Source organism: Penicillium soppii (genome assembly GCF_028829465.1).
Source record: "Penicillium soppii strain IBT 18220 chromosome Unknown utg000010l, whole genome shotgun sequence".
Classification (NCBI taxonomy): Eukaryota; Fungi; Ascomycota; class Eurotiomycetes; order Eurotiales; family Aspergillaceae; genus Penicillium; species Penicillium soppii.
This window is the reverse complement of record NW_026643240.1, coordinates 3719151-3740741: the sequence shown is the minus strand read 5'-3', so window position 1 is coordinate 3740741 and position 21591 is coordinate 3719151. Positions and strand designations below refer to the sequence as shown.

General features: G+C 45.9%; 7 protein-coding genes across 7 annotated transcripts; 3 read left to right on the top strand and 4 right to left on the bottom strand.

Moving 5' to 3' along the window:
• Positions 1-65: 65 nt before the first annotated feature.
• On the bottom strand, positions 66-251 carry N7529_012091 (uncharacterized protein; the record flags this gene model as incomplete). The annotated part of the gene is made up of 1 exon (XM_057247617.1): positions 66-251. One exon carries the CDS (start codon positions 249-251, stop codon positions 66-68), a length of 186 nt encoding a protein of 61 aa, XP_057092966.1.
• A 24-nt stretch (positions 252-275) lies between these two features.
• Positions 276-533, top strand: N7529_012090 (uncharacterized protein; the record flags this gene model as incomplete). The annotated part of the gene is made up of 1 exon (XM_057247616.1): positions 276-533. The coding sequence occupies one exon, from the start codon at positions 276-278 to the stop codon at positions 531-533; it is 258 nt and encodes an 85-aa protein (XP_057092965.1).
• A 1469-nt stretch (positions 534-2002) lies between these two features.
• On the bottom strand, positions 2003-2496 carry N7529_012089 (uncharacterized protein; the record flags this gene model as incomplete). Its single annotated transcript, XM_057247615.1, has 3 exons — positions 2003-2104; positions 2131-2346; positions 2419-2496. The coding sequence occupies 3 exons, from the start codon at positions 2494-2496 to the stop codon at positions 2003-2005; spliced, it is 396 nt and encodes a 131-aa protein (XP_057092964.1).
• Positions 2497-7800: 5304 nt separating this feature from the next.
• N7529_012088 (ferritin-like domain-containing protein) lies at positions 7801-8849 on the bottom strand (the record flags this gene model as incomplete). The annotated part of the gene is made up of 4 exons (XM_057247614.1): positions 7801-8330; positions 8381-8470; positions 8520-8705; positions 8762-8849. 4 exons carry the CDS (start codon positions 8847-8849, stop codon positions 7801-7803), a joined length of 894 nt encoding a protein of 297 aa, XP_057092963.1.
• A 2323-nt stretch (positions 8850-11172) lies between these two features.
• Positions 11173-13278, top strand: N7529_012087 (ferric reductase-like transmembrane domain-containing protein; the record flags this gene model as incomplete). Its single annotated transcript, XM_057247613.1, has 4 exons — positions 11173-11199; positions 11269-11371; positions 11828-12491; positions 12543-13278. 4 exons carry the CDS (start codon positions 11173-11175, stop codon positions 13276-13278), a joined length of 1530 nt encoding a protein of 509 aa, XP_057092962.1.
• Positions 13279-14686: 1408 nt separating this feature from the next.
• N7529_012086 (uncharacterized protein) lies at positions 14687-15763 on the top strand (the record flags this gene model as incomplete). The annotated part of the gene is made up of 2 exons (XM_057247612.1): positions 14687-14719; positions 14759-15763. The coding sequence occupies 2 exons, from the start codon at positions 14687-14689 to the stop codon at positions 15761-15763; spliced, it is 1038 nt and encodes a 345-aa protein (XP_057092961.1).
• A 575-nt stretch (positions 15764-16338) lies between these two features.
• fphA (putative sensor histidine kinase/response regulator) lies at positions 16339-20891 on the bottom strand (the record flags this gene model as incomplete). The annotated part of the gene is made up of 6 exons (XM_057247611.1): positions 16339-18308; positions 18373-18833; positions 18886-19070; positions 19128-19492; positions 19547-20147; positions 20199-20891. The coding sequence occupies 6 exons, from the start codon at positions 20889-20891 to the stop codon at positions 16339-16341; spliced, it is 4275 nt and encodes a 1424-aa protein (XP_057092960.1).
• Between the last annotated feature and the right edge of the window lie 700 nt (positions 20892-21591).

Genomic DNA, 21591 nt, shown 5'->3' with positions numbered 1-21591 from the left:
TTCGTGTTGATTTTGAGTAGTTCAGTATGAAGGAGTGCGGTCTGGGAATGGTTGGAATTATATACTTACACTTGTTGAGCAATCCATAGTGTCAACCAACCAATGGCGAAGCATGATTCTGCTTCGGGCCCGGATTGTCCGCCAAGCACCGATACGCTGTCCAATAGGAGACGGTCCTGCTTCGGGCCCCAGTCCAACCAAACAAAGCGGTAATCGGGGTCGTCGAACCCGAGCACCCTCCAAGTGTTCATTCCGCGACAGAAGGCGACAGCAACATGTGCAAGGCGTATCTCGGACCCGGGGGACGAATGATCATGCGACGAATCCACTGCGACTCCGAAACACAAGTATATTTCTTCCTGCGGTCCAACGCGGACGAGCTACGGAGTATCTCGCTGGCGACGGCAGCGCAACAGAAAGAGTTCTGGGGACAGAAATTCGCTGATGCAGGATGGCAATTGGGGCGGTTTATCGATGGCACGGAAACGACGAATAATTGGTTTCTGTCAGGAGATGGTCCAGATCAAGCTTGAGGAGTGGCATTCCGGGCGGGTGGTGCTTCTCGGGGATGCGGCGCATTGTCCTTCGCCATTGACTGGGTTGGGGACGACGAGTAGTCTGGTCGGTGTGTATGTTCTCGCTGGGGAAATCACTCGAAATGCAGAATTGGAGGCGGCGTTTCAGAAGTATACTGATAGAATGCGGCCGTATATCGACACGGTCCAGCAATTCAATTCTTCGGTTGTGCGAGTTGCACTGTCAGACTCCCAGTGGGTGATTAATATCATTCATTTCATTCTGGGGCTGGTTTGTTTCCTCCACATACCACAGTTAGTATCGCGGTTTTTAACGGATCGAGATGGGGACTGGGAGTTGCCTGAGTATTCAGAGTTGGAAAATGATAGAGAATGATTCGCATTCTCTAGAGCTTGGACAGGGGTGCAAACAGAGAGCTTTGAAGCAATTGTGATATCTCTTTGCGTTATTTTCCAACCTACATATGTAGCTGTATGTACCAGACTCTAGGCCGCGGATGCTAATTTCTCGATTGGGGCGTCGCTGCTTTATCAGGAGGCTTAGGGTCCTGCTCACTGAGTATCTCACAGCATAGGCTGATTTCTCAGTGACAACTCAATTATATCCAGCAAGTACATAGTCAGATGATGCTCAGTCCACGGGTGATGCTTAGGCCATGTTTGGCAATGTAAAAACAATGCTTAGGTTATGCTCGGTGAGCACTTAGGGAGTGACCAGATCGGAACTAGTAGAGTTAGGTTGTTGTTATTGTGTTCCTCTGTTCTTCACTTCCTTTTCTTTCTTTCTTTCTTTCTTCCTTCCTTTCTTCCTTTCTTCCTTCTTTCTTGAGCTTTGATAACCTCGTCAAATGGGCAATTTTTATTTGAATAGACTGGCCTGGTCACACTTCTCCACGTTACAAACCTGCCCTAGAAATAGGAGTATGTACTTCAAGCTACTAAGGTCATCAACCTTCGCCAATAGAGCCCCCCCCCCCCCCAAAACAACAAACAACAACAACAACAACAACAACTTGTACCTCATTTATTAGATTGTACTACGTGGATAAGAAAGGTATTGTAGTCAAAGATTTGTGAAATAGAGCCTTTGCATTCACATAACAGTATAGGAAAACCTAGATCAGGGAAAACCTATACCAAGGCTGAAATAAAAAAGACCAGACAAGTCGAGGAGAGAGTCTGCACTACAGACACATCCAACTGTTAAATCAAAAATTGATAGCGCAAATATGACGAACAACTTTCCAGAGCTTAATGGAGCAAAGAATTCTAAATGAAGTACACTTTGATCGGAAACCCAACAGCTGCCTTACTAAAGGCCGCTTCGAGCCAGCAATGTGTACTCATAGTCATTGCTCTTCAGTCAAAAGTCATTACTTACAGCCTATTCACGCCCATTCCAGTCAGTATTTTGTATCCAAAGTCATCGCATCTTGCGTCTTTAGTGAAGGGTCATCACTAACCCACTACTGTTTGCCCATCACAGACGGTACTGAAGCACTGTCGCTCGAGTCAAGTGCACTAACAGCACTATATTGCCATTTGTCAACTTTCTGTCCCAAGTCGTGCTATTGATTCATTCCCGACTACTTACATCCTCACTGTTGTACGATGCTGGACACTTTTCTTTAACAAACACTCTACCGTTTGGGTCGTTTCCGTCGTCGTATCCGGTTTCGATGGAACATCCCCAATCACAATTGCATCCAAACGCATTGCACAAAGTGCCTTGATGATTATCATTACGAACATTCTGGCACCCCGCGTCGTGTGCCGCTTTGCGTGCGTCATCACGATTAGTGCAATCCTTCTAATTTTGTTCATCCCAGTCAGCACTTGAATATGATTTGGGGTAGTGTTCTTTAGATGGAAATATGCATACCTGTCTTCCAGCTAATTTCTTGCTAGACAATTTATCCATAGATGCTGCTGCCGCACTTGCGGCAAAGACAAATGCCATGATAAAAGACAGCACCTTCATATTGACACAGTTATACTTGTTGTGAAAGATAGCTGACGTATTTGCACTGGTGGTACAAACGAGCAGAACGGTTCAAGTGATAATATTCATAGATATCAGCGTTGTCCATAACGGCTACCTAGGTATTTAATATGACACGAATGCTACTCTCACCGCAATTACTCTAAGAGAGAGAAAATTAAGGATCCATATATTTAACATGCATTATGCATATTCCCCTTGACCTCTCTCATACCACATATCTTCTGCTTTCTTTCTTTTTCTTCAAGAGAAGCAATTAATGGCAATATTATGCAAGCAGGGTTGCAGTATTACCTATCATTTGTATCTAATATGTATTAAATGCTACAGATTTTTTGAAGCATTGAGACGGAGTGGCGTTATTGTTAGAGCAGTGAGAACAGAATCTGCATCTAGACACAGTATGGATGTTCTAGTCCTTGCAACTGCAATCCTTTGAGGTCCGCAGCTTTGAGATGGGCCACCAAACTCCTAGGAACTGCGAGATCGTCAAATCACGTGCATTTCCTAATACCTAGTATCCCCTAGACTGTTAATCCAAAATCTTTTCGCCTGCTCGCTGAGCAGCGGGGTAAGCAAGGGTGAGCAGATAGAGTCGCTCTCTATCCCCCTTGGTGGTCAACTACCGCTCCTGCCAAAGCTCTCTTCTATCAATATCTAGACTTCTCCTCGAAATATAGCGCTAAGACTCCCTTCCTTAAAGCTCGAAATAATCCAGCATATGATATTAAGCAAATCACTGAATGCCTCGCAAATAGCTAAAAATACTGGATATAGTAAGCGCTCTATCATGAACATCAGCAACAACCTCCGCCGGTTCGGAAATGTTAGAGCACCCCTCAACTCGAATCGGCCGACGACAAAGCATAACACCTCCGACGATAGAAGCACTATGTGATAGCCTCCCTAAAAAGCCCGGGCTATATGTGGACGAGATTGCAATCAATTCATGGGACGAGTTCCGTGTCTAGGTCACAAATTCGAGCCTTAGACGGGTTCTTCGGTGGGGTTATTCGAAGATAGCGGCCCAATAAATGGCAAAGGAATAAAATGCCGACTTAAGAGATTTTTATCTACACAATGTGTCGGACTTTTGATCATATCACTTAGTCTATATAGACGAGTCTATTAACGATAAGCGAATCAGATTTAGACAAACTGTTTAGACTTCGTTAGGCGTGGCATTACTATAAGTAGCTAACTTCTATCGTGACTAGAGGTACCAGATCCTACCTGTATATGCCCTAGACGGCATAGTCCCCTCGTGTGTTCTAAGGCTTAACCGATGCTGCGGTATTCAACGAGTTTATCAAGTAGCTTCTTAGATATTATGGAAGGTAGCCCGAGCTAAAGTACGTCTTTAGTATAGACAATGCATGCTTTTACCGGAGCTATCGGGTAGAGGAATCATGTGCTAATGTAGGAGTCAAACTGGTGTATTTACCACATTACTCACCTAACTCAAATCCCATCGAGGGGTTCTTTTTAGAGTCGAAAGCATACATTGGACGCAACTGGGCGCGGTATAAAAGATATCTAGAACAAGGATTCAAGACGTTTCTCGAGAGTTGTATTGAGACTGTTAGGTGTTAAAAGAGAGTGCTTTAGGCCATTTAGACATGCTAGAGTGGTTATTAGGTATCGTGATTAGTCTATGTTTGTACCAATGAGGTTTGCTCCCAAATATGTACTTTGCATCCAGCTACTCAATCTCATAAAAGCCCTACACCTTGTTATGTGCCTGCCACTACCTATCAAATAGCATACTATAGGGGGCGCATCAAGCAAAAGTGATTTAATAGCGAATATGATCTCTATACTAACACCTTCTCGTGCATTATTCCACTTTTAGGCTGCACCTTGCGTAACCTTCTCCTCATGTAATTAAAGCAATTGGTCTTCCCAATGTAAGGAGATGAGTCCACATTGTTTTAGGTTCACATACATTTTTGGCATCGATTGCTTTATCAAATGGGGCGATAGTTCAGTTGGGAGAGCGTACGACTGAAGCTACAGTCATTTATTCGTAAAGTCGCCGGTTCGATCCCGGCTCACCCCATATTTTTGTATTTTTGCTAGAGTGTTCAGTGTAGCTGTATCAAGTAGTTTCGATAGATATTTCTTTTTGGTGATCATCATCGTTTCCAATCGCAGTCTCAATATCCATATCGGGACAGTATATGATTTCTAAATATAAAAGATCAGTATGCGGGTTATATATAGTTCCAGCGTTTGAACTCTGCAAATAAACTCAATGGACGTGTCATCCACCCACCGTTGAAGCTTAGGAGGTTACATTCTGATTTTTTGATATGTTGTTGTTATTGTGAGCGCTAGCGGCTTCTCTCCATACCCAGACCTAATAGGTTTCTGATCGTCGCAAGCAAACAGGTCCGTCCTATTTTCTATAGTTTCTTTTCTTATCTGGTTAGCATCGTTGTATATATTATGTATTCAATATGGTGGATTATTCTATATAGGCATAAATATACCTACAGAGTTTCTTCAAATTGGCATTGACTCAGGTTATTATTATACATGGGTGTTGATAAGTCTTTCCCACTGCCGAGGCCCTATAGATAACAGCAAACCTTGGAAAAGTCCCGGTTTCAGTCCCTCTTTCCTCCATGATGTTATATAGTAACGTGCTTTTTGACTATTATTTGAAGCATAGATTGAGATATGTATAGGTCACATCCGTAAGTATTTATGGTACAGAACTGCAAGAGTTGAGGATGGGGCCACTACCTTGGTGTATATAATGAAGATTCAAACTGGAAATTGGATCTTCATCAGTTATTTGTCAACAGCCACCTATACTGGATTATTCGGAAAGAAATATATTGTTTAGCTGATACAAAACTTTCGTTGAAAAATACATGAAAAATTATTGCTATGTAAATTCGTTGGGAAAGATGGGGCTGAAATTGGCACTTTTTGCTAGTGATCACAGTGATTAAAGACTTATTAACAGGGGGTGGGGTATATATTGGGAATGCATTTATTTTTTGCCGTCCGTGGACATCTCTGCAAGATCCAGATAGTGACTCCGTGTCCCAAAATATATGTATGGGGCATCCCTACCACCCCTATATTCGCCATCATTATTGATGTCTTTCTGGATATTTTAGATAGACGTTTTCGAATCAGAATTATATATCGATCGCAGCGTTCCATTCGCAAATTCAGGTGCGAGTCGGACAATTAACATGCATGCATTATTCTCTTGAGCTTGAATTTGAGCTTGGAGCAAGGTGTGGTCTCTGATCGTCTGGTCGTCGGCAATGTAGAACAAGTTTGTTGCTACTTCATTTCTAATAACACATTCCCGAAGAATGCGAATAACATCTTAGATATATATGCCGTGGAATGCAGATGTGCCGCAGCCATCATCGTCACCAGACAAGCCGACGGGAATGACAGAGCACGCATATCCTTCAATGTCTGACTCGGTTTCAACGATGTGAAGGCTCTCTGGTCGGAAAAAGCTTATCAAATAGGCTGTGTAGACAATATGGGGAATTATCAACAGACGTGAATGAGATAAGAATATAGAATGCATGGATTCTTACACAAGGTGGAATCCGTTTTATGCAAAAGAAAGAGAACAAAATGGTCATTTGGGGTGTTGAACTGGTTAGCTGTTAGTTGTTCCTAAGATTTAGTTGGAAGTTAGGCGCTAAGCTCATGTTAGGCGGCCAAGCTATGGACAGGAAGGTAGTGAGACGTAGGAAGAGAATGGGAATAATTAATCAACACAGATGTATGACTCTTAGTATTTTTGGACTGCTTCGAGACTAGTTCGTTCTTATACCTGGTAAATTCGTTTCGTCCCGATGTAATTAAGGGCCGCTTACTTAGTAGACGGCAAAAAAAGATAAATTGTATTTACTAAGACCTAATAATATATAGTATATTAATGTAACGAAGTCAATCCTAAACACTCAGAGTACTGTTGGTGGGTCAGGTTATCGCTAGCGTATTACTGTCGCTTCTTTAGTGTATCTTAACCGCCTCTCTACCCCGCTCCTATCTATATTAAATAGTCTATTCTAGGGGAACCGAGGGGTTCCCTGAGAATTAGTCTCTATATCCTCTGGGCAGTACATCGGTTCCTAAGACATCTTCGTCTTACCTAGTTAATAGGCCCTATCCTATGAACCCTAGGACCCCCTATACTTTATAAATAATAAATATATAAAGCTAGAATCTTTTAGTATTAAGATCTATATTACTATCAATAGCTATTCCCGTTTCCTTATTTAGATTTATGTCGGAATAAGCTTTTATACTTTAGTCAGCGTATTACGATAATTTCTTAATGCTTTTATAAGTATAGGGTTTTGACTAAGAAAGATCTAGTTTAAAACCTTTCAAAATCAGGCATTTGGGCATTGGCGCCTATACACCTCCGTACTTAGCCCTGATCAAGCATAATATCAGGCACCAAAACTGTTCCGCTCTTCACTGGGCCGCTGAAACCAACGATTGCACGTTTGCAAAGACCCTGCTTTCTTACCGAACCGACGCGAATGCAGCGTTCGACGATTTTTCTTCTCTCCTTATGGCTGCAAAATGAATGATTGCAACAATCGAATTTTGAGGGAATTTATCACGGAGGACATCAAGCGCAGAGATGACAGCATCTATTCTTATGGACAGGGATAAATCAAGCTAGTTCTTCTTGACTAAAAGTTGTGTTTTCAGTTGAAAACAAAGAAATCATTTTGAGGCTGGAAAATATTGGTCAATACCTTGCCAACGAGTAGGCCAATGGGTTCAATTTGAGGTCGGCACTAGGCTGTAGTTCACCAGTCGCTTTTGTTTCTAGGATCTTACTATCTTGAGAGAGTTTTTCGTTATTGAAAAGGCCAAAGTAAGGGGCATATCGTACGACCAGAGTACTTAAACTGCATGGGTAACACGAGTTAAATTGACATGATACACAGATATAAACTCAGAACAAAAGCATGGGTATTTACTGCTCTGGTCAGGAATGTGGCTGGGAAGTCGGAAAATATAATTTTTGGTTGGAAAATGCGGAGGGATGGCTGGTAAAGTCAACTACACAATTTTATTGCATGGTAAAAGGGTGACAGAAGCGGGTTGAGGGCATTGAATTTTAAATTTGATTTGAAATAAATGGCAATAGACAAGCAATTGAGGAGAGCGGAGTGGCAGATTCGACGAGGAACAATCTGCTCAACCGGGGTTTGAATTAAACAGCGAGGACACGAAGGTACAAGAACCAAAGAGACACATCTAAATCACCTCGATAATGGCGGGGCCAGCAACAATGTTGTCATCAGTTACCTTGCTCTTTCCCTTGGTGATGACAACGTAACTCTGGCCCGCAATACCCTTAGGGATAGTAACCGTGAACGAATTATCACCCTTGAATGAGAGGTGAGCCCATACAGGCCCAGTGACAGTAATGAAAGCAGCGTATAGGTTGCTGGGATTGGAATCGTCAAAGTCGCTGCCAGCCACCACGCGGACTTTGGAGCCGCTGGAGAGAGTGCCGGTCGATTTCAAGGTCAGCGAAGGAAAAGCCTTGACTGGGAGCTTTGTGTTGCTGGAGGGACATGATGTAATGAATGATGCCGCAAGGGTGTACACTTCGTCGAAGTCGAGAGGGTCGTCGAAAGGCTGAGCGAAAGGAACTTCCCCCTTCGCGGCGCGTAGGTAGGAGCTGTGGCGGGCCTCAACGGTCAAAATGCTGCCAGCCGCAGTGAGATAATCCTTGTTGGCAATTGACGCAGCAGCGCCAAGGTAGGCGCTAACGCCGACACCTGTTAAGAATCATTAACAGGAATCGTTTGGCTATCGTGAATAACAATACCTTCGAGGACGCTAGCAAGGGCAAGGAAGCTTTTCACATCGGTTGAGGGGAAATTGTATGAGCAACGCTTAACGGGGGAAGCACCGGCAGCTGTAAAGGATTAGTAGGGCTCGCCCTTCATGTTTCAATTGACGCTCACCACTGAGAGCCCCTGTCAAGAAATCCTCGTGTGCCTTCTCGTCCGAAGCGACCACCTGCAGGTTGGAGTAAAAGGGATCCTTGAAGCCAGCGTTTAAGAAATCTTTGTGGGTGTAGTTCTTGAGGCCCTCTTCATAGAAGGTGGCCTCAAGGTGCTCGAGGGTCAAGGCATAGTTGAGGATATCGGCTAAACAGGTGAAATATGTTAGATTCAATCCAGCTCTTCGGTTTGGGAAGACATACCATCGGTGATAGCTGCGCGGGTGACAAAAGGGCTAGCCTGAGCCATACCGAGCATCGCACCCGTGAGGGTAATGTTGATAACCTTCATTATGTGAGGATATAAAGCCTATGGTGAGATAAATTGGGAGGTTAGATCGTATGCTTTAAAACAATAAAAATTGATTCATATACAAGGTAGATAGGCGAACGAGTGTTTTTATAGCTGATGGCGACCGAGCCTATTGTGCTATTGACTTGTAAGGGGCTCCAGCTCAAGCTAATAACCAGTCTCCTATACGTTTCTTTCTCGGAATTTGGGTCTTTTCTTCTTACTTGGTAGGGACGCATTCCTGGGCCAAAACATTGGGGCCGGCGTCAGGGGGTCACAAATTTAGATGCAGTTGGCGGAAGGGCTGGGCCGCTGAAAAGTATCACAATACCACGGACGAGAGCTCATAAGTCCAAGGTAAAGCGGGACCGAGAGCGAGTCCGACGCGGTGGAATTCAAAATCTCAAGTGTTTTAAGCCCATGGGGTTTGAACGGAATGTGAAAAGCAACTTTAAAGAGCCTTTAAGGTGAAAAGTCCGTTCTCCTTTTCTCAGTTTGAGCAATTCATGCGAATGACGCCAAATTGAGGTGATATTGCCTGAAAAGTCGCTCTTTTGAATCGAGGATGCATCCAGGGACGAGACAGTAGATCAGCCCAGTCGGCTGCTATGGTGGAGATGTTCGCATAGATCATACGCTTTGACCAGCTAACCCAACAGTTGTCTCTTTGATCGGCTGGCTGGTTGGCACGTCAGATCTGCTGGGGATCATATCTCTCACAGGTACTGTCTGAATTGTTGGTCCATGATGTATTCTATCAATGTCAATACAGTGAAAATTGCAGAGCTGGGTCAACGGAGAAGACCTTATTAAGTGTCTCAGACACAAGGCCTGTTCGACTTTACTTAGTCATGTGAATCAATTGCAGAGCAAATTTCCGGGGATAGAGGACGTATTTATAGACTTCTAGGCTTCTGTCACTTACGTGCTTGGTAGCAAGCGTTGAAGGACGCCTCTCCTAATTGAGGCCTGTTGAAACTCGTGCCTTCGTTTCACCGCGACCGTTGCAGCGACATTCTTAATGCCAGTTTGGATGCCCACCGAGAGAGACGAGCTACAGTCGTGTTGGGATTAGTGATGCTGAGTCGGTTCAGCCAGTTGGCTCACTGTCCAATCCTTCACCGCCGTCTTAAATTGAGACTTTGTGGTGCATTGGGAGGTATTTCATCAGTAATGACAGGTTCATGTTTCTTGTTTTGACCATTTCATCTGTGAGCGATTCAACGTTAAATCACCAAATAGAGTCTGCAATTTCAATGCTAGAGATTATGGACTTTTCTTTTTCCAGCCTCGCTTTAGTGTTGATTGTGTTGAACTGTGGATCCGTGAACTTCGTTGAAGCTTGGCGGTACATTGACTCCATATTTTTAACTTGTGGGCCTGATTCAATTGCTCTTCTTGATTTATCATCCAGCCATTTGGAATCTATTGTAGAATACACAAAGTTATGAGGTCTAAAAATAAATGTCTAACCATAGACGCTAACGCTATACCAATAGAATTTGAATGTGGCACACTTCCTGCATTCACTGCCTCCAATCGTATATATTGTAAAGTCGATTTTATTGGCGAATGAAGTTTCATGTTGAGTTGAGCGGGTGGCCGGATGGTTGGTTGATAGTATTTTAGGTCACTTGTTCAGTCAAAGGCCGTGTACTTTCAATCCAGGAAAGATTTGTGCTGCTATTAAAACATGCTACAATTCGATCCTCGCTTGCGCCGTGTAGGACCGATGACAGGCAGTATGATCACCCTTTGAGGTTGATTGCTTATCATTTGACGTAGATCTTCGTATAGTGGGCCATTACCACCCCAGCTAACGTTGTGAAAGAAGAATTTGTGCGATAAGTGAGATGTTTAAGTATCCAAGTGCCCATCTACAGCCCATCTGCTGCATTTGTTCTAAAATAGGGTGGATTAAAAAACTGATTCTGCGAATTGAATACTGTTTGTTCACACAGGTTTTTGTTTCAAACGCTGCTTCATGGTGGTAATCAACACCACCCACCAACTATGAAAATTTGATAAAGCCCAAAGTAATATAGATGATAGGATTGGCTTTATATAAAGATTTGATAAAATTGAATGTTTAGTATTGAGGCCAACTAATCCCAAGAGGAACAAATTGATCGAATGATCCCCTGGACATATTTATTTTTTTACACTCATTCTCAGAGAAATTAAAAAAAACCCATTTACTACTATGATATATATGCTGTTACCGGATCACGTTCATACCAAGCGATCCAAAGCAAGAACTATCCGTAAAAGATCGAGATGGGCATGAGAATCCATCCGATCTCCCTCTAAGTAACCTTAACCGATGGCCGTCTTTGTATACCTGGGCTCCGTATGGTGCTGTGGCTATCCTAATAATTTGTTGGCAGAAAGAAGGAAACATGACCAAGTCCAATTCCAGGGTAAAGGCGATACCGAGACCGAAAGCGAGAGCGGCAACGAGAACGAAGCCAAATACGTCTCTCTGCACCGCCCTCATACTGCAACGCTTAAACTGCTGCTGTGTATGCTTTTAGACGTACTATCGTTATCAAAGTGAGCATATTTGTTAGTTTAATCGATGTTGCCTACATTTTCAATGGAAACCTGATCTTCTCTTGTACTACTGCTTAGAATGACGAGGATTACTCCTAGAACTTGTCTCTATCCTCTCACAGGCAGCCTTTTGCTCACCTTTGGTCTCTCAATCGGTCTGACATTTAGATCAAATCATCATTGCTATGCTGGAACTTGTGGTGAATGGCTTTTTCCTCTCCAGGCACGATTACATGTGGTGATTTGGTATTCCTGGATATTGATTACCACGTTATTCTTCACTGTTCGCGCCTTTCAACCCCAGCTGCGTCGCTTTCTCCAGCGACAATTAGTTGATTGCAGGATACCCCTAGTAGGTGAGCGATTGGCTATAAGCGCTTTGCTTGGATTTATCTGGATTATCAGCCTATACGGCATCATCATAGGTGTCTGGTGGATTCGCCTGCGAGACTATTTCCAGGACAGGGGCCGGGAGAATGGCCTTCTTGAGGGAAATCACCGTCTCGCTGCGACTGCATTGACTGGTCATCTATGCGATGTCACAATGGGAATGGTCCTCATCCCTGTCTCTCGACACAGCGCACTTGCGTCCTTCTTCAAACTTTCCGTCTCAACTACGCTTACTTTTCATATGCTGACGGCATATGCACTCTTTTCTCTTGTACTAATTCATGGATTCCTCTATGTATCTTGGTTGCCCGCCTTCCACTCTCTCTCGGGGAAGTTTCGGACGGTATTCCCTCTCCTAAACCCAACGTATTTATACTACGAGACTTGGCCGGGTAACTCATCAGCCTTGGGCATCTGGCGAGCCTCCCTTATATTCACCGGTATCGTCTCTACCTTGATCATGGGTCTTATTTTTGTCACCACTCTACCAACGATTCGATCCAAACATTTCAATCTCTTTTACTTTACTCATCTCCTGAGCATCGTTGCCATCATTGTCATCTGCCTACACGCTAGTACAGTCTTTTACTGTGTGGCTCCTGGGCTAGCCATGTGGTTGCTCGACTGGGGTATGCGACTATATGAGTTGAGAGAGTGTGTGTCAGGCAAGGTTGCACATCTAGGAAAAGGATGGTATTGGTGCGTGGACTCATTCATGTCTTCAAACCGACCAAGCTAACCTATATCTAGTATCGATATGCTACTCCCTCGGCACCGACTCGACGGCTGTGCATGCAAGTCCCCGGTTGCCCATTTCTACATTCGCCACTCAGAATCCTCCGTCCGCGAGCTTCATCCTTTCACCACTATTACCCCTCTTGCTTCTCAGAAGAACATCACTTCCGAGCCACGAGATGATGTAACGATCCAATTTATCTTCCGTAAACGTGGTTATACAGATAAACATACTGGGCGACAGGCTAGGAATGAAAAGCGGCGGACTTGGCTCAAATTGTTCCAAAAAGAAGCGAAGCCGACCTTCCAATGGACAGACAAGGTAGCTGGTCTCGCCGATAAATACAGGCCATTGTCAAGACCTGGAGAGAATGGGAGTTTCAACCAGTCAATTGACACACATTTTGTTGAGCTTGCCAACAGGAGTCTGGTACGTACCCCGTCACAGGGAGTGGAACTCTCTCTACGACTTGAAGGGCCGTATTTCTCCGAAGCAGACCCTTCGCAGTACAAGACAGTCATATGTTTTGTCGCCGGTACTGGAGTGAGTGGAGCTATAGCCATTGCCCGTGCCTTTCTGGAAAGGAGACAGCAATCAACTGCTATTACAAATTTGTGTGAATTAGAAACCAACGCTGGAGCAAAGAATGCACCTAAATGGGAGAGGTGTTTGATTTTCTGGAGCGTGAAAGCGAAAGACTACACCGACCTACCGTTCCTCAAAGGTAGATCCAATTTTCACAACCTTTAACTCTCACATTTATACTGACGCAGATTTGGTTAGCGGATCCAACAATAAACTTTGAAGTCCATGTACACCTCACTGGTAATGGCGGAGCTCGGCTGAGCATCGAGGAAACTTTGTCTTCTATCTGCCGTGAATCGCCTGGGGGTTCCAATTGGGTCTATTTGTCCGGCCCTAACAAATTTATTACATCAGGAGAAAAGGCATGTAAAACGAATCCAGGCGTTGAGTGGTATAGCGCAAAATGGGACATTTGATGACTTTTCACCTCCCTTCGTTTCTGTGGACTGTTATACCTAAGCAGAACTCTAAAAGATGGTGAAAGGGGGCTTATAGGAAATGATGTCAGTGCTTTTGAACGTGTTAGACTCGACTAGGTAGATGAATGATAAAATTTACTTTGACCCCTCGCAATGACCGATGTGCACGAAACCACAACTATATATATTCAACGTATACGCAGCTTGTACCAATTCCATTCCGCCATTTGTTCCCGAAGGAGAAAGCAATCACTCGTGACAACGTTGATGTGTTAATATTCCTGAGCCTGAGCGCTCGCATGGAAGCGACGTTAGATGAGAAAGTGCGGAGCATATGGGTGCATATAAATGACAGCATATGTACGTATATATGTATGTAAACAACATCATTACACGCTTTGATCATTCCTTGTCCCCTGCTCTTTGTATACTCCGAGTCCATTGCCAAGCCTCCGCAACGCCTAACGCATCACGGCGGCAATATCCTTTACCTTTTTTTGAATTTAGATATTATCTGCTCATTCAAATGTCTATTTGAATTATTTAAGCGAGATCTGGGCTCAAGCTGATCTCGCCACTAGCAAACGAAAGCTGATCAATGCATGAACCTTCTCTGGATTTCTTTGTTTGAGATCCCGGGGATCCCTGTTTAGCGCCTCGATAGCCTCTGAACATTCTCCTAATTCGTTCGTCACGTCCAATAAGCTCTCAATGCCACAGCATTAAAGGAGGAAAGGGAATACATGGCTTGCCTAAGCTATGATGTACCTAGCTACCATTACATCGACTGGCGGATTTGGAATGCTGATTCTCTTTGTGAGCCTTCAACAAACAATCATATTTGACCTAAGTCACTGGGAATAATCCGTGATACCCTCATAATCGCATCATAGACTAGAGCTTGAGTCTCTTGGCGCCCAATAGTGGACTCGGAAAGTGACTCGCCATTAACACAATCTCGAAGCCTTGCCATTCTAACCTTATTCCATATGACACCCTGATAGGAGGGGCTCAAGGCGATTCCCACGATCGTGACAGCGCATGTCAGCGGCTAGACTCCCATTATAAGGTTGAACCTGCGTCTGCGCTGTTAATATATCAATTCTCATTTCCCTCCGACTGAGTTACACACATGGCAAACCCATCTACACGCCATGGATACCGTAATCAGCAACCTGCCTTTGCAGGTAAGCGATATCTTAATAAGAAACATTTCCATCGTGCAGATAATAGCCATGTTCTCGATCGGCGCCTACAATGCACTGGAAGTGGTGTTGTCCATTTTCGAGGGGTTCAAAAAGTATCGCGGTCTCTACTTCTGGAGCATGCAAGTCGCCGCCTGGGGAATATTGATCCACGCCATAGCAGCTCAAATAAGGTACTTGAGCCGCGCTTCCAACCTCTCCATGACGATCCCATTCAGCCTCGGCTGGATATGCATGGTCAGCGGGCAAGCAGTGGTTCTCTACTCCCGCCTACACCTCGTCGTCCACGACGTCTGGCACATCCGCTGGGTGCTCTGGATGATAATAGCCAGCTTCTTCATCCTCCACACACCGATGACTGCGCTCTTCTTCTGCCTCAACCTGGGCGATGCACGCTGCGCCCGCCCAGCCGCGATATTCGACCGGATACAAGTAACAGGCTTCGGCCTACAAGACACCATAATCTGCGCAATCTACATGCGAGAAGCGCTGCGCGCGCTGCAGCCCATATTCGCAATGAAAGGTCGCGAAGGCCGGCGAATAATCTACTGGCTTTTGGTCGTCAACTTCCTCAGCATAATCCTCGACATATGCATTATCGCGGCGGAGTTCGAACTCCACTACATCGCGATCAGCTTCAAGACCGTTGCGTACAGCATCAAGCTCAAGCTCGAGTTCTACGCCCTGACGCAGCTCCGCGAGCTGACGCGCACGTACCCGTGCACCATGTGCCAGGGCATAGAAGGGAATGCGCGAGTCTCGAGCGACATCAACATCTTCGATATGCTGGCGAGTCGGCCTCGGCCGGCGAATATCGAGGAACAGACGATGCCTAGCTTTATGGGAACTGCTAGTCCACCGCCGGTACATTCGACCCGTGGCAGCACGTATGATTTCCATGAGGCGCTGCGGCAGACGGTATCGAATGAGCCATCTGTTCATTCACATGGTGAGAGTCGGCCGCCGTTTCGTTCGTCGGATACCCAGTCCACGGTTGAGATGACGTTTCTGGAGACTCCCAAGTAAGGATTGTTTTTGGTATGGCAATTTGTATATAAATGATGAATATGTCCACTCATTTGTGACAACATCACGGGCGGCTTCAACTTTTCGCTTTTTACCCTTGTCGCTTTATGCATGTTATTTTTCTTTGTGATTTTGGTAGATTTATAATGTGATATAATACATTGGTTCAACTCATGGGTGGTAGTGGTATTCCGAAACAGTGAAATGTGCATTCGGATCTTGACATCTGAAGAAGAGTATGAATGTGACATGGGAAATGTCAAATAGGGTATCCGTATATAGTATTCCCAAATAAAACCACAACGCCAAAAAAAGAAGACATGCCCAATTCGTATACCAGGGCCTGTCTATGCACGCAAGAAAAGAAATGGAATGAAAATGCTTAAAAGATTCGTGACATCCATGAGCCATCCAAGGCCCCAGCCACATTGAAATTGGACAACGGAGCAGGAGATAAGGGGAAAGATATGTGTTCGTGTCCGTCCGCGAAGTAGTGGGACATGAGGTGGCGCAAAGAATGGAGGTGAGGGAATCGATTTGCCGTCGTTCGTGTTGTAGAAGCATGTGAACTACATTCAACGTGAATCGAACCATCCACCATGCTCCCATTCCCCGTCCGGCGTATAAGTGGCTTCCGCTCGTGCCACCGTGTCCATCAGGCCCCTGAGAAGGAAATTCAGCCTGGAAAACGAGATAGGTTTCATGACATAGCCGTCAAAGCCCGTCTCGATGTAAAGCTCTCGGTTTGCTTCAAGTAACGAAGCAGAAACAGCAAAAATTGGCACGCGGTCGTTGTGGATGGCCTTATCAGAGAGCGCGGTTTTGGGTGTTTGAGATTCAAAGCTGCGGATCATCCTTGTAGCAAGGAGGCCATCGACAATCGGCATTTGCAGATCCATGAGGACGATATCAAAGTTTTTGGTCGCCGAGGCGAAGGCTTCCGCGCACTCTTCGCCATTGCTGGTAAGCTGCACAGTATGCCCGAGCTTGGTTAGACGTTTTTGTATGATTTTACTGTTGACTGGATCATCTTCCGCAACAAGGACATGCAGCAGGTCGTAGTCTGTTGTTGACGGAACGGTGGTAGGGGATGTAGATGGTGGAGGTGCTTCCGATGGTGGGGCCGCCGTTGAAGGCGGAGGAGCCGTGGAGACAGCGTTTGATGGTTCTGTGACTGTTTCAACACGCGGGAAGTATGATTGATCATAATTCGATTGCGGGTTTGGTGACTTGATGCTGGCAGATCGTTGAGACATTCTCAGAGCACCCATAGGTACGCCGGAGTCCGTGATATTTTCTAGTCCTGGAGGTGGAGGAGTCATGAGTGGTTGTAAGGTCATTGGAGGTTGGTGTGTGACCGAGGAGAGACTTGAAACTGGGTCTTGCACGCTTGACATAGTGGTCGAGCGTTTCATAGCGGGTGCTGACGATCTAGATAACGGGTTGCTGCCGGCACTGACTGGACTCGACGACATGAGTCTGTGTTTCGAATGCGAGTTTTGGCTAGCGCTTCGTCTATGCACAGGTTCTTGTATAGCACTGATGAGTCGATCTGCCTGGCCACTGTGACCACTGCGAGAACTGCCACCACTGCGGAGACTTTCATTGCTATGTCGACGATTATTCCCAGGCTCATATGATCCGCCAACCAAGGTAAACTCTTTATCTGAGATCATCGGTGTTGGGGGGATAGGCGAGCTTGCAGCAGCGATGGCAGCTTCATCCTGCGAGTCATCTTGTTCGGGGAGTCGGAACTGCAGCAAGATCTTGAAGCGACTGCCCTTCCCTTCCTCACTCCTGACGCCTAATTGTCCCTGCATATTACGAACAATTCTCGCCGCAAGAGCAAGACCTAGGCCCAGAACGCGTTTTTGATTTGGCGAATCTGTTTGGTGCGGATCCTCTTCTTCGCCAGGATAATAGGTCTCATCTAGGGAAACTTGCTCCAGCTCATGGAACAAAGACTCCAGCTTCTCATGAGACATGCCAACTCCGGTGTCAACGACCATCACCTCCACTCCCACGTGGCCTGGAATAGTCTGGTTGGCAGAACGCCAAATCTCAGTGGTGACAGCACCGGATTCAGTGTTCTGGATGGCGTTGGAAATGACGTTGGAAAGCACCTGTCGTACCCGACGCTGATCACCGAGTACCGATTTAGGAAGCCCCGGATGCACTGAAACAGTATAAGATATGTTCTTCCGCTTGGCCTCACCGGACAGCATTTGCGCTGCTTCTTTGAATGTTCCTTCAAGGTCAAAGCTTTCATCTTTGATGAGTTCCTGTCCCTTTTCTGTATTTGTAAGATCCAGCAGATCATTGATAACATAAATCAAGGATTTGGAAGCCGAATGAGATTTGGTCAGACTTTCCCTGGTTTCCGCATCCAGTGCGCCCTCGAGAGCAATCTCCAAATAATTGACGATGGCGTTTAGAGGCGTTCGAACCTCATGGGCGGAATTAGCCAGAAGCAGACGGGTGAGCTGGGAGTTGTGCATCGCCGCCTCCTTTTGTCTCCAGACCTTGATGAACTTTCCGTAGACAACTATTCGATGGATGTTAGCTGCCATATTTTGTATTTCATGTTATGATTGCGAGAGTGATCTTACGGCATAGGACAGCCGCTGTTTCCACGTCGCTTTCCGTCCATTCACGACTCTGGGAGAGCACAGTCTCTTGCCAAGCCGTGAAACTTTCTCGCGGCTCAAGATAGCCCGCTGTTTGTTTCCGCTTTGCGATTTCGTAAGGGTTGCCCGCCCATCTGATCTGGGTCAGTTGCCCACGACGGAAAAAGACAATGAAGTCGCTGCCACCCGTGGATAATGGGACATATAATAAACCTGAGATAGCCTTCAGCCCCGGCGGATAGTGCAGATCGGGAAAGTCTTTGACAATATCGTGTGAGGCAAGCACTGAGTTTAGCTGACGAAGGCGGAGGAACTCCAAAAGTGCAAGGAGCTCCTGCGAGTTGGTACCGTCCCCTAAAATTTTCGTTTCGTCGCGAATTGAGAGAACGCCGTAGTCCGCCGAGAACAGCTGAAGCAGATCGTCGCTTGAGGCGATGATGTAGCTTTGTATAATTAGCAACTTTTCGCGCGGTTGGTCATGTTCGTTTGGCTTACCCAGATGGATTGGCCTCGGTGGGAACCGTGTTGATGAGCTTCCTCGCCTGTAATCTAGACGTATAGGAGAGTCGCTCGATATTGCGTGAGACTGTATCACCGAGTATGCGGCAAATCTTTCGAATGGGGAATGACACCCGCCGAGGGACTCCATAGTTATGACAGGTTATTAGGCCCCATAGATCCTAATGAAACTAGATCAGCGGAGGATTTTGACTAAATACCGGGAGCAGGCTACTCACACCAAAGGCACTTATGGACACTGAGTATGAAGATCGAACCTTCATGTTAGCCAAATATTTGATGTGGATAGGCGACATAGCTCTCAAGTATGCATGTGTCATGTCCAATGGCGTTTCCAAATCTTGAACCGTTCGGCAGACTAGCCGGGATGTGACTTGATCCCGGTCATATAGCAAGCGAACTTTGTTGATTTTGTATAGTTCTCTTGCTTGTGCTGGAATATCTGAAGCAGGGAAATGAAGCCCTTTATAGAGATCTATCGTGACATTGGGGTCAACCAACTCAGCAACGACCATGCCATTCCAGCTGCTGTCGAACTGGTAAATCAAAACGCGGTGGAAGCCACTTAGGTCCTTTACAAGGCCTGTATTGGATGAGTGATTGAGCGACATGCCATAAACCATGAGTCAAGTCTTACCTGCTGTTGTGTTTAACAATTGTTCCAAGTCTTGGCATCGCGATAGCTGAGTTTCCAACTGCGAAAGCACAGAAAGATAATCAGTCTCTGCTCTCCTCCGACGGAGGACACGCAGTGGCTGAGAAATGTTCAGGGTCGAGGCAGCGAGTTGATCTGCCGTTGGAACAACACCTAGAGTGCTGTTATCCAACGGATCCGAAGAGGACTCCGGGGAAGCATGGCCAGGAACATCCAATGGGTTAAGTTCGTCATATTCGAGTTCGAATTCACAGATGATCAAGTCTTTTTGGGCTTGGCACACATGGGCCGCACACCAGAATCGACGACTTTCTCCGGTGGGAGTGCGAATTGACATGGCAAATATGTCGGGTCCATCAACAGAAGGGTCGTATGCATCGTCTCGAACGAAGTCAATATGGTCCAGCAGCATCTCTGCCTCATCCGAATGCATAATATCGCAAAAGCTTTGGACTTCGAAAAGCTGCTTGGGCGAATAACCAAAGTAATCGGCCGAGTTCTCACTCACAACCCGCACCACAAGCTGGTCTTGGGACTCCTCTCGTAGTGCAACCAATATACCAAAGCTTTGGATGGCGCCAGGCTTGTATATGTTAGTCAGAGTTTGGGATTACAACGCAAGGGTGAAACGTACTATTCGTATAGGCTCGTCTTCGCAATACTGGAGTTTTTCGCCTTCTCGTCCCGTAATGATTGCGTGGCCACTGTCCGTTACAACATGCTTGAACCGGGCAGTCAGAAGGTGTTCTTCCTCGGTTTTAGAACCATCCTGCGACCGTGGGTGAGCAGTGGAACCTGATCCGGATTGAGTTTCGCTCCGGGAAGTTTTGGCATAAACCTCGGGATGTTGAATGACCTCTGATGCGAGAGAATGTGTGGCAATCTCCGTTTTATCATCAACTGCATGTGTTTCGTGGCGCCGGATATCGGTGGGGACGGTAGGTTCGGCATGCTCGGGGTCGGGATGCGATTGAGGCCGGGATTCAGATTGGAGTTGATGCCAGGTCTGTTCATCAATGAACGAGTAATGCCGAGCTCCATCCCTGGTTGGTGATACTGCTCCGCGGGCTTGTGATGAAGATCTCGTCTGTGCAGTAGCATTTGGGTCTACCGAAACCACCGACCGAATGGGGAACACTCGATCGGTGGGATCAAACCCCGTACTGGGCGGCTGCTCGATATCATTGTGTGTGACCGATTGCGACCGATCTCTGGAGTCCAGGTGTGATCTGGCCGGCTGCGATAAGTCGGACCAATTTGGATTTGCGACACTTTCAGACCTTTTCCGCCGCATCCCCGATCCAATATCTTGGGTTGGCGATGACATTCGGGGCCAAGAGCGACCTGGGGAAACGCAATCCGCCTGGTAGACGCTCAAAGGCAGGCGACGCTATGTCGTGTGTGAAGGAACCGATGGGCGTGGAAATATCGTGCAGTAGCCGTGTAATTTTCGTTGCGAGAGGTTATGTAGGAGGGACGAAGCGAAGGGTTCAGTTTTTAAAGTATGTAATGTCAAATCACTTCAGTGAATATCCAAGTGATGGCGGTTATCGAAGACGAAACAGTGCAGACATGTGTGTGTGCTTCCCAAAATCCAAGTGGACTCCAAATGGGGCTCATGCTTGGGCGGGAATCGAATCACGGCGGCGGTGTCGATCAAGACAAAAAGAGATCAGAAGCAGCTTTGGGTGGACAAGACCCTTGAAAGAAACGGTCGTTCCGAAGATCTGGGAAAAAAAAACAGCTGAGGTGAGTTAGGGAGTGGAGAGACCAAGAAACCCATAGAGGCCGTATGGAGGGGCAGGCGGAGAGGCATGTGCGGTAAATTGCCAAATAATAAAATTATCCCCGGCATCAGGGATTTTTCCTCTTTCATCCAATTTGATTGGATCCAGTAATGATTTTCGTCCGCTGTCAGCGCAGATGAATTCTCATAATTGAAGATAATTGGCCGTGTAGACGCGGAAGCACAAGTCTATACAGTTCAATCCACTTCAAAGCCTATGGATCATTGGATATCTTCGAAA